General features: G+C 40.3%; 1 protein-coding gene across 1 annotated transcript in view; it reads right to left on the bottom strand.

Annotated features, from left to right (window-relative positions):
* The window catches only part of LOC126272809 (otoferlin-like), a 189848-nt gene that overhangs the window by 120920 nt on the left and 56130 nt on the right, over positions 1-12798 (bottom strand). The window contains exons 5-6 of the mRNA XM_049976035.1: positions 7547-7744; positions 1386-1502 (exon numbers count right to left, since the gene is read on the bottom strand). Coding sequence (XP_049831992.1) covers positions 1386-1502; positions 7547-7744 — 315 coding nt within the window. The remainder of the gene's footprint in view (positions 1-1385; positions 1503-7546; positions 7745-12798) is intronic.

The raw sequence follows: 12798 nt of genomic DNA, 5'->3' as shown, positions 1-12798 counted from the left end.
AAAACCGTCTGAGCCTCTGATTCAGACCCTCCACCCGGCTCTGCACCAAAGGTCCGCAGTCGTTTCTGTCAACGATGCTGCAGATGGTGAGCTCTGCCTTCATCTCGTAAGCAAGACCGGCAGCCTTCACCAAATCAGATAGCCGCTGGAATCCAGAGAGAATTTCCTCAGATCCAAAGCGACACACGTCATTAGTGCCGACATGTGCCACCACCTGCAGCTGGCTGCACCCTGTGCTCTTCATAGCATCCGGAAGGACCCTTTCCACATCAGGAATGACTCCTCCCGGAATGCACACGGAGTGCACACTGGATTTCTTCCCCTCCTTAGCCGCCGTATCCCTAAGGGGCCCCATTACGCGCCTAACATCGGAGCTCCCAACTACCAGTAAGCCCACCCCCTGCCATTGCCCGGACCTTGAAGGCTGAGAATGATCCTCTGAAACAGGGCAGGCAGCTGCATGTGGCTCATACCAGCGAACTTTTAACACGTAGGTGTAGGGGAGGGATCATTTTCGATCGTGATTTTAAAAACGTGGGTATAGAGGAAAATATAAGGTACCCCATAATTTTTGATCTGTTAAGGTACTGCGGAGACAGCGGCGGTGCGAAAAACAGGTTGAAGGAGACACTGTAAGTGAGAGAGGAGACAATGCCAGTGGGAATACTATAAATCATTGAGAAAAAAAGGAGTCACAGAGAGAGATATATATAAGGGGCTGACCAAATGTTTCCTTTCGAAGGTCAGACTAACCCCATGCCTGTATGTCGATGCTTCTATACTGGCACCGGAAACGAGCGTGGTTGAATACACACTGTATCAACGGCCTCAAAAGGAAACTTCTTGATCGCCACTTACATGTAGACAGTGACAGTGAGAGGGAGATGCTGAATACGGAACCTTAACTATGAGTACAAAGAGAGACTGGATAAAATTATTTATATTTTAGAATGTTGTGTGTTAAAAGAACGCGAGTATGTTGGCATGACAAAATTGCCGACGAGGAAGATGTAATGAAAATTGAAGCGGCTGGTTTCCCACTTCTCTGTCGCTCTTTTAAAGAGGAACATATTCGCCTTTTTTGTGCACCGCCAGAAGCATTTTTCTGCTGGTGGTTAAAGTTTCATGGTTGTAGTCCCCGAGACGAATATCGGTAGCTGAAACGCGGACTTGGGACTGTGTGTAATTATGCTTCGTGCTGATATGCTGATCAGCAATTTCAGCAACGATAGATATTCGTTATTATTATAATGCATGGCTGGATAAGAAAGCCTTACTGCAATTTTCTCCTTCTGTTCTGGCTTCTTCTCAGGTGACTAGAGTCACCAATACAATTTGCTATCAAGAGAATATAGAGCCAACGTGGTTGAGAGACAACAACTCACGTCTTCAATAGCGTCGCGGAGCTCCTCCAGCAGTAGACTTCCCGTGGAGAGCGCGACGTCAAAACCTAAAACCGGACCACCGGACTGCCAGACCTCTGCCATGTTTCGCAACTTGTCCTGCAGGAAAATATTTCATGGATTAACTTTCTTTGTAGGTATCCAACTGAATTGAAATTAGAGTGACACTCAAATAAAAATGATTGTACAACACCCAAGATGTGAGCCACGCAGGATTTGGCACGATAGAGCAGTTATCAGGATTAAAATTCAGGGTGTGAATGGTTAACTTCAAATTGTACAGGAACCTAACTGAAGTTATAAGAGTCGAACGACATGAAAGTTGGGCAGGAGTTGGGAAGGAAGTGAAACAGGGTTGCAGTCTATCCCCCATATTATTTAATCTGCAAATAGAGCAAGTTCTGCCTTCCGGTGGGTAAAGGAATCTGCAAAAGATAAGCAAGGGCGACCTCTACTGGTAAAGACCCAGTCCTCCAGGTTGTGGGTTGTACGCAGGGCTAACGGGTTGTATATACTGAAATATAATGAATATCTCACATATACCTCAGATGACACATGGGCCCAAAAATACGTCGATCTTTAGCTGGAAAATAGATATAAGATTGGGAACACAGTAAACAGCAAAACCTTTATAATGTAAAAATAGCAGCACTGCAGGAAACGAGACTGTTGCGTATAAGTATACAAGATATGGATAAGTATACAACTTTAACAACGGTACAATAAACGGTTCCCATTAATCTGGAGCAGCCTTCTGCGTACGAAATGATTTCCTATCCACAGTAATATCATTTGAAGCAGCTGATGAAAGATTATGCTATATTAGAGTAAGATCCAAATGATTCAGCTCATCTCTAATAAACTTCCATGCACTAACTAATGATAAAGATGATGCACAAAGGGATAACTTTACGAAAACCTATCAGACCTTAGGAACAAAATACTAAAACACACTATCATTATAGTAGTAAGCGATTTAATGCAAAAATAGCGAAAGAGGATGTTTTGAAACCTATTTTTGGAAAGGACAGTTTCCTTTAGAAAAGTTATGACAACGCAATTCGGCTGATAAACTTTGCTACATCAACGGATATGGTTATTAGCAGCATTATATTCCCTCAAAAACGTATACATAAAGAAGCGTGGAATTCAAGTGACAAGAAAATAGCATATGAAATTGACCGTGTTCCCCTACATAACATAGAAAGGCAATTACATATATACGAACCCTCCGAGGAGCAGGAATGCGGTCAGACCACAGTATAGTAATAAATACAGTGAGAAAAAGGTTGAAGGAAGCACCTGAAACGAAAATTGGACCTGGAAACGTGACCAGATTTGATCTGGAAAATGTAATAGGAACAGAAGAAAAACTAAAATGTAATGCTGAAGTTTCAAACCGATTTGATGTTCTAATAGGTATGCGAGAAAGTCATGAAATGGTCAGTAATGAGCGCTGGCATAGAATTTAAAAAAAATTATCCTCACAGCTGCAAGCCATAAATTAGAGAGAGTGAAGAAAGATAGGAAGAAGTGCCTTGTTGAAGAATAAAAGGAAGCTAAAGACAAGGTTATGAAATTACACAGGAAATGGCTACAAGCACGTAAAAATCCTGAAATAGAAGTTACCTGATGGCTGGTGCATAAAGAGAATAATAACATAATTCGTAAGAAAAAGAAACACTACCTAAATCAACAGATCTAATTTATCCACGAATGTCATAAAAATAGCAACATTCGCACATTATATGGTGCAGTCATCAAAAATAAAAGAGGCTTCAATTACAAATCTAAGTTGATGAAGGACGAAGATGACAATATGAGCATAAAACCATGCACAATTTCATCATAAATCAAGGAATATTTTGATACTGTACTGAACCGTTCTGATACAGAATCATCCATTACCAATTCCAGCAGCATCCATAGTAACTGCCAGCTTCCAGAATCAACATATGAAGAGGTGCTGGGAATATCAAACACATGAAAAATGACACGGTAACTGGGAGTAACGGAATTCCAGGTGAGATACTAAAATATGGTGGAGAAACGCTGCACAGGCGTTTGCTTGACCCACATGTAATCTGGAAAACAGAGACCATACGAAGAGAATGGAAAGAATCATCAAAACTCTCGAACATAAAAAAGGAAACAGGAAAGACATCAGATTCTACAGGGGAATATCATTAGTTAATAGAACCTGTAAGAGTTTATCCTGTTGACTGCTGAACCGCTTGAAACCATACGCAGAAAATATAATCAGGGATTGTCAAACTGGATTTCGGAGAAATAGATGCTCTACTGACAATACGAGGGCTGTTCGGAAAGTAAGGTCCGAACAGTCGCGAAATGAAAACCACCGCAAAAATCTAAAATATTTTATTAGCAACAGTTAGCCACACCTTCTAGCTACTTCTCTAAATAGTCGCTGCTCCGACTTAGATACTTGTCGTGGCGTTGTACAAACTTTCCAGTACCCTCGACACAGAAAGCAGACGACAGTGCTTTCCACCAATTCTCTACCCTGGTCTGCCTTTCGTTCTTTTTGCCAAAAGGTTGTCTTTGAAGCGAGCAGTTCACGTGAGCGGAGATGAACAACGGAGGGAGCCAATTAAGGGCTGTGTTGTGGGTGATCCAACACTTATCATCGGAAACGCTGCGGTAGTGTCTCCATTGCCCCTGCAGAATGCCGCTAAAAATTGTCTTGAAGAAAGAGAGGCAAGACATTTATGTTTTGCGGACTGCATAGCCTCAGGCTAAATCTCTCACCAGATCCACATACTTGGCGGCAGACACTGTTGTTTTAGGCATTTCCACGTGATCACTTCGCACTCTCAACTTAAAAGAGCGACGTGAAGCGCTCGACAGGACACTAAAGACACTGCCCAACACATCTGTGCCAAGTTCCATCGGATTTTCAAAGTGGTTTCTATTTCGCGTCTTATCGGACCTTACTGTCCGAATACGCCTCGTATATTTGTAATCAAAATAATAAATGAAAAAGTATCAGAACGTAAACAAAAAATACATTACTAGTTGATCGGTTTTATGAAAGCTTACGACTCCATTCACATGTGAAGCCTATGGAACTTAATGAAGGTCTTGATATTTCGAATCAAACTTATAAATCTTTGTAAAATGTGCATGGTTGAAAATATAAGCAGAGATTTGCTACGTGGAATAAAATCTGACCACTTTTAAAACAAAACTGGACTAACACAGAGAGATGCTATGTCCCATCTTCTCGTTAATGTAGCCTTGGAGAAAATCGTGAGGAAACTCAAACTATTACTTTGTGGGAGACTCCAAAGAAATGAAGTTAACGTTTTTGCGTATGCAGGTGATATGTGTTCATTGGAAGACGCGAAATAGAGATTAGGCAGTTATTTGGGGAGCTCGTAGAAGAAGCATCCAAACTTGGACTAAAACTTAATGATCTGAAGCAAAATACATGTAGTCCAAAGATGTAGAGATGAACAAGACAACCAATCTCATCTCTTAATCGTCAAACATAAATGCTAACGCACTGAAGAGTTCAAATTTCTGGACGCAATGATAGGTGAACAAAATCGGAACCAAGTAGTACAAAAGAAGCTATATAACATAATCATTAGATCAGCCATGACCTAGGGAACAGAGACATGGGGTTTAACTAAAAGGGTAGGACACTAGTCACAAATATTTGAAAACAAAGTTTGTAGGAAAACCTTGGGTCCATACTATAATAATTAATTAATCGCAAAGATGGAAGAGAAGAGACAACACAAAAATCCAAATGTTATCGCAACAAGTCAATAATGAGCACAATAAATTCCAGAAGACTTCAATAGGCAGGCCATCTGACAAGAACGAAAGAGAATCAAGTGGTTTCAAAAATATTCATGGAGAAGTCATTTGTTAATGGGGAGACCGATGAGTACGTGGACAAATGAAATTAAAACGATGTGCACGACGATGAGCATGAGTAATTGGCAGGAAGCAGCACAATACAGAAGCAGTTGGAGTTAACAGGTGAAATCGACACTGGAGCTTCAAGTCCCTCAGCAACCAAACAGAAAAGAAGAAGGAGAAGAATAGAGCAAGTGCTAAAGTAACCCATGGAGATAATTGGAAAGGAAATTAAAATTCAACAGTAAAAATAAAAACTTTATGTTTTGCCAATGACACTTTAATTTTGTCATAATTAGCAAAATACGTGGAAGATCAACTGAATGGAATAGATAGTATCTTGAAAAGAGGTTGTAAGAGGAATATCTTCAAATATGAAAAAAGAATAACGGAATGTAATCGAATAAAATCAGGCGATGATGAAGGAATTATATTAGGAAACGAGACACTAAAAGTAATACATGAGTTTTGTTATTTGAGCAGAAAGTAGCTGATGTCCTAATTAGAGAGTACATGAAATGCAGACTGGAAATAGCAAAGCAAGGTGTTCCTGGAAAAGTAAAATTTGTAACATCTACCATTAATTTAGTTGTAAAAATGTATTTTCTGAAATTATTTGTGTGTAGCATAGTCTTGTGTAAAACATTAAAGATACACAGTACAGAAGAGAATAGAAGCTTTTGAAATGTGGTGCTATAGAAAAATGCTGAAGATGAAGTGGATAGATAGAGTTACTAATGAAGATGTATTGAATTGAGATGGGCAGAAAAGAGGTTCACAACACTAGTATAAGAAGGGATAGACTGATATGACATATTCTGAAGTATCAATGGTTGATTTATTTGGTAACAGAGGGAAGTGTGTACAATAAAAACTTTAGATGGAAACTAATGCTGGAATATAGTAAGCAGTTTCAAGTTGATGTAGGTTGCACAGACGAAAAGACCTCCGCAGGATAGATCAATGTGTGGAGTTGACTTGTACCAGTTTTTAGACTGAGAACGGCAACAAGAACGACACAAAAACGTAAGAAGACAACAACAGATAATATAAGGGGCAATAAAATGAAAATGAAACAGACGGAAAAAAGTAAGTAACCTGTTTATTGTTTCAGAAGTGATCATCATAACTGTTAATATACTTATGCAGTTGCGAGACAAGACAATCAGTACCTTCATGGAAAAATGTCTGTGATAGCCTATGGAACCATAACTATATCGTGGAGTGCACTTCCTCGTCCGAAGCAAAACGACGGCCACGTACGTCTTTCAGCAGGATACCAAAAATGTGGAAATCGTGTGGGAAGAGATCGAGATAGTATGGAGGATGTGTAAGGGCTTCCCAGCGACACTTCTGCAGCCTTGTCGAAACAACAGCCACGATGACCATTTTTTTGACTGAAAGGGCCCGCTGCTCATTGACTTTCTGAAACACGGTGCCACAACTAACGCCCGGCGGTACGTGGACACTTTGCAAAAACTCACGCGCAACATCAAGTCCAAACGGTCAGGAATGTTGACGGACGGCATTGTTCTGGTGCAGGATAATGATCGCTCACATGCTGCCACGACTGTTTCGACTACGCTACCGCAGAGTAGCTGGGAAGCCCTTACACATCCGTCATACTCTCCCGATCCCTCCCCATGAGATTTCCATACTTTTGGAAGCTTGGGACGACGAGGTGCACGCCTGGGTCACTTATAGTTCCGTAGGCAACCGAAAACATTTTTACATGAAGGCATTGACCGTCTTGTCTCATAGAGAGATAAACTTATTAACACTTATGACCATTACCTTCGAAATAATGAACAGGTTATTTATTTTTCTATATCTGTATCGTTATCAATTGACTAACCCTTATATATAACAAGAAAAGATAACGTCTGGAAGGCAATTATGAATAGAAACGTAGATCTTGTAAGCCGAGGTGTCAGGTAACAAAACGATTTACACTTATTCTTAATAACTATGTAGATGCAAATTATATGAAATTTCTGTCCAAAAGAACCCAAAAACCAACATGTGGAAATTTTTAAGAGAAGAAACGGCAAAAGCTCATATGAGTTGCTGAGAACCAATAGAAAACAGCATGCAGTATCAACTAAAATAATATTTGGCAGATTCTCGGTACAGTAACCCAATGGATAACAAGTCGAGGATTTGAAGAATAATCTTCCTGAAGAAAATTCCACTCTCACCATCTGCACCAACTCTAATTTTATGACAGTTATGGTAAGATGGGATGCTGAATGTACCACAAGCTTCTTGCATTTGCCGGCTCTGTAGATGTCTAGTGGTGTGTAGGCTGCCGCCCAGATGTCTGTGGTCTTCATGAGCCTGGTGGCATCTTCTCTCAGTTTTGCACCCACGTTAATCAAAGTTGATATCTGGTCGGCATCACCGCCGGCTGTTGGTCTGCTCTTTCCTTTTTCCAGTTCCGAAAGTCCAGATTCCTGCAAGTAAAAGCATTACATCAGTCAAAGAACCTCGTAAATAACGTATATCTTACTTATTCACTTGGATAAAGTCGATTATAGTTGGCACCGTGATTCCTCTTTTTTCTGAGATAAACACAAGAAATACAGAGAAAAATCAGGACATGTTCATAGGATTTGTCGACTTGGAATAGGCGTTCGACAGCGTCAAATGGTGTAAGATGTTAAATTTTAAGAAAAATTGGTGTAAGGTAAAGCCAGAGACGGGTAATGCACGATACATACAAGAGTCAAGAGGGAACATTAAGCTAGGAAGGCCAACAACGAAGGTCTCGGATTGAAATGGGTGTAGACAGGGATGTAGTCTTTTGCCCTGCTGTCCGCATTGAAGAAGCAGTAATGGAAATAAAAGAAAGATTCAGGAGTGGAATTAAAATTCAAGGTCAAAGAACATCAATGATACGATTCGCTGATGCCATTGCAATCATAAGTGAAAGTGTAAAGCCGGTCGCGGTGGTCTCGCGGATCTAGGCGCTCAGTCCGGAACTACGTGACTGCTACGGTCGCAGCTTCGAATCCTGCCTCGGGAATGGATGTGTGTTCTTTCCTTAGGTTAGTTAGGTTCAAGTAGTTCTAAGTTCTAGGGGACTGATGACAGCAGCTGTTAAGTCGCATAGTGCTCAGAGCCATTTGAACCATTTTGTTTGAAAGTGAAAAATAATTATACGATCTGCTGAATGGAATGAATAGCCTAACGGGTACAGAATATGGATTGAGAGTAAATCGAAGAAAGATGGAAGTGAATGAGAAATGGCAAAATGAGAACGGCGAGACGCTTGACATCAGAATCAATGGTCACCAAGTAGATAAAGTTAAGGAATTCTATTACCCATGCAGCAAAATAATCAATGACGGACGGACCAAAGAAGACATCAAAAGCAGATTAGCAGTGGCAAAACAGGCATTCCTCACCAAGAGAAGTCTACTAGTATCAAACATGGGCCTGAATCTGAGGAAGAAATTTCTGAAAATGTACTTTTGGAGCACAGCATTGTATGGTAGTGAAAAATGGACATTGGGGAAAATCGGAGCAGAAGAGAAGCGAAGCATTTGAGATGTGGTGCTACAGGCGTAAGTTGAAAATTAGTTGGGGGGAATGAGGAGGTTCTGCGTAGAATTGGAGAGAAAAGGAATATGTGGAAAACACTGGAAAGGTCAAGGGACAGGATAACAGGACATCTGTTAAGACATCAGTGGTTAACTTCCATGGAACTGGAGGAAGCTGTAGAGCGTTAAAGCTGTAGAGGAAGACACAGACTGGAATACATTCAGCAAATAATTGAGGACGTAGGCTGCAAGTGCTACTCTGATATGAAGAGGTTAGCACAGGAGAGGAATTCGTGACGAACCGAATCAAACCAGTCAGAAGACTGATGACAATGAAATAAAATAATGTTTTCTCTGCTGATGCCTGCACAAGAATAAGTCGCAAAGTTCGATTCAAGTCATGTCTTGCATTCGATGGTATACATTCCATTGGCCAACTGCAGGACACTACCTGAAATTGCTTCTCTTAATTATCTAAGAGGCACCGAGGTTATTCTCTCCTTCTTTTCTTACTTGGTAGACATATGACCCCAAGCCAAGACGAAGGAGGAAAAAGAGTTAATGCGATTGCCCTGTGCCATAGAATTACTTTCTGACAAAGGGTTTCCAGTTTCAGAAGAGCCCCATGAACAATCCCTTCCATACACTCCATGAGTATCCTTTCAATTACCAACTTTCCGAATTCTTGTTGTTAGAACACAAGCAGTGGAGGCGTGGCTACGATTCAGAAATTGCCAATGAATTACTGATTACGAATATTGACACCTCGGTCACATTAGCGCATCACAGTTTTATTTTTATTTTCCCTTCAAATCCGAGAAAATATTGTTGCAGCCCACTAAGATTTCCTCTCATGTGCCAATTTCTTCATTTCTAAGTAATACGCACAACCAGCACCTTCAATTATTTTTTATATATGCAACAATTTTAGCTCTCTACGAGTACCTCTAGTTTATGAAATTTTTTCCCTGGTGTTTTAACGCACGTCGTATCAACCTATTCTTCTTTAAGGGGAAGCCAGCTGAAAACTAGACACACGGAAATAAAGTAAGTAAATTGTTTATCATTTCAGAAGTAATCGCCTTAGCCTTTAATACATTCATCGCACTGTGAGAAGATACGGTCAATACCTCCATCGAAAAATGTTTGCTGTTGCCTACGGAACCATGTTTGTACCCAGGCGTGCAACTCATCGTTCGAAACAAATCGAAGAAAACGAATGTCTTTCTTTAGGTCTTGAAAAATATGGAAATCACATGGCAAGAGATCGGGACTGTTTGGAGGATGTGTAAGAGCTTCCCAGAGAACTGAAACATCACTGGTCTCAGCCAGCGAAACTTCTGCAGCGTTATCGAAACAAAAGGCACACCAGCTCCGAGAAAGTCACGATGACTTTTTTTTCTCATTGATAATTGGATAGTTGCAGGATATTGGACGACCATATGTTTCCAAGGTTGTTTCGACTATGATGCAGAATTTTCGCTAGGAATCCCTTATACATCCTCCACACAGCATCGATCTTTCCCCTTGCGATTTTAATATTTTTGAAGCCCCGAAGAAAGACATTTATGGTCGCCGATTTGCTTCGGATAAAGAACTGCGCGCCTGGGTACAATCATGGTTCCGTAGAAAGCCGTAAACATTTTGCAATGAAGATACTGACAGTCTTGTCTCACAAGACAGATAAATGTATTAACAGTTATGCCCATTACTTTTGAAATAATAAACACTTTACATACCTTTTTCCATCAGTCAGCATTTGACTGCTTCTTGTAATTAGCTTTCCACATATTCCTTTCCACGCACATTCTGCGGAGAACTTACTCATCTTTCATTCAGTTCGGTCATTTCATTTTCTGAACCGATCCGTAACGGCGTAATCAAGCTCTTCGATTCTCTTGTTTTACGGTTTTCCCACACACCATGTTTCGTTTCCATACAACGCCAGATGTACATTCTCAGAAACTCATTTCCCAGTTTAAGACCTACGTTTGATACTAGTAGACTTCTTCTGATGGCAAATGCTATTTGCTTTTGCTGACCTGCGTCTCAGCCTTGTCTCGTCCATATACTCGAATTAAAAAAAAATGCATATGTTCAAAATAAAAAATAGCGTAGCAGGGCTCCGGGGTTGATTTTTGAAATCCAAGTCTTGCGAGACAGATGCTATTTTGTCTTCTGCAGTGGCTATTTTTGCATTCATCTATTGCATGATCGAATTCATGGTAGTTTCGCTGCTTCTTTGTATTTCTCTGACCATACTTTCGACTTCATCTTCCTTCGTTTAAACATACTGAAGCCTTGTGTTGCTCTTTACAATGCTCTCAAAATTTATCCATCATACTGTTTTGTTTACACAGCGCCTCCTACTCTTGTGTCCACGTTTTGGTAATTGAGATTGTTTGGTTTTTGCCTCTTCATGATCTTGTTCAACTTGTAGTGTCTTTCTTGTTTTCGATTACACCAGCCATTACTTGTACTAAGCAGTAATTCATATTTATTGGTGTCGGCCGCGTTCTCTCTTTTCTTACCGTCGTCCTCCCATGAAATCTTGTGCAAGTGTTAACTGTGTGCACCAGTGCCCTCTCTCCATTCCACTCATGAAAGCTTTTGTCATAAATTTTACCCGTTTCTCCTTCTAAGCCTCCGATATGGAAGTAAGAATACCTTCCCATTACGATCATATTGCTGGCTTTCAAATATTAAAAAAATGAAATGTGGCCCTCAACTATGTACCCTCAGACTCGGAGTTAAAATATTAAAAGTTTTGGCTGGTTTCGTTGTCTATGGGCTGGGATACGTAGTTGCCGCATTACAAGCCAAATACTGTTGAGTTTACAGTATGCAATATGAATATATACATGAATTGAATGGTCGAAGGTTCCTATCACTTAGAAATTGCGACTTTGAATGTTACATAGAAATTTATAAATGAAAGATTGCAATTAAATAAAATCTGCAGGTACTATTTTTAACGACTTTAAATGATGAGTACGATAGCAGAAGTACCTTTAAGAATGCTACTTATTACTGCAAAACACTTATTGGTGTCGATGATCCAGCAATTACATAAAATATAGGTAGAATAACAGTGAAACAATAGATTCCTACTTCACGTAATTAGTTGTGAACAACAACGTAGCTCGCGAGATATTTACTTCTAAACGCATACTACATCTTCACTGTAGAAACCACGGAAATCTCACATGTTCACAAGTCGACACTCCCGTAACCACGTGCAATACTGCTCCACTCTCAAAAATCGTTCAAATGGCTCTGAGCACTATGGGACTTAACATCTGTGGTCATCAGTCTACTAGAACTTAGAACTAATTAAACCTAACTAACCAAAGGACATCACACACATCCATACCCGAGGCAGGATTCGAACCTGCGACCGTAGCGGTCAAGCGGTTCCACACTTGCTCCACTCTCCAAGTCTTTCCTGCGACCGTCCATCACTGCTTCCTTTCCAGCACTCATGAGTCCTGGGCGACCCGATCCTCTTCCCCCACTTCCATACAGTCTCACCATTAACGAGCGCTATGATTGGCTAGAGCGCTCCCGCCATTTCTCCAAGCCAACGCACCCTCACAAACATATTGAAACACATACGAAATATTGGATTTACATTTAAATAACTTGAAATTAAATAAATATTCCTATGGCTGGACCATAAACACTCTCTAACACACATTATTAAATACATAAACAAATCAAATAAACATATATCAAAGGAATAGAAACCAAAAGTAGGCCAGTAGCCTAATGTCTCTGTGCTTTCTAAAACACAGTAGATATTTGACCAATTTCTTCATGAATAGTATATATCAGATACAGACAAAGCCATAGACGAATAAATATGTTTATAAGCATGCTGCTACCGTTCTTTCGCGTAACTGTGGAGCACTTATGGCCTGACGCGATTAATAGCAATCGGTCACTTTCACCTCCAATAACTCATG

This window comes from Schistocerca gregaria, chromosome 1 (assembly GCF_023897955.1).
Source record: "Schistocerca gregaria isolate iqSchGreg1 chromosome 1, iqSchGreg1.2, whole genome shotgun sequence".
Lineage (NCBI taxonomy): Eukaryota > Metazoa > Arthropoda > Insecta > Orthoptera > Acrididae > Schistocerca > Schistocerca gregaria.
This window is presented reverse-complemented; position numbering and strand designations above follow the sequence as displayed.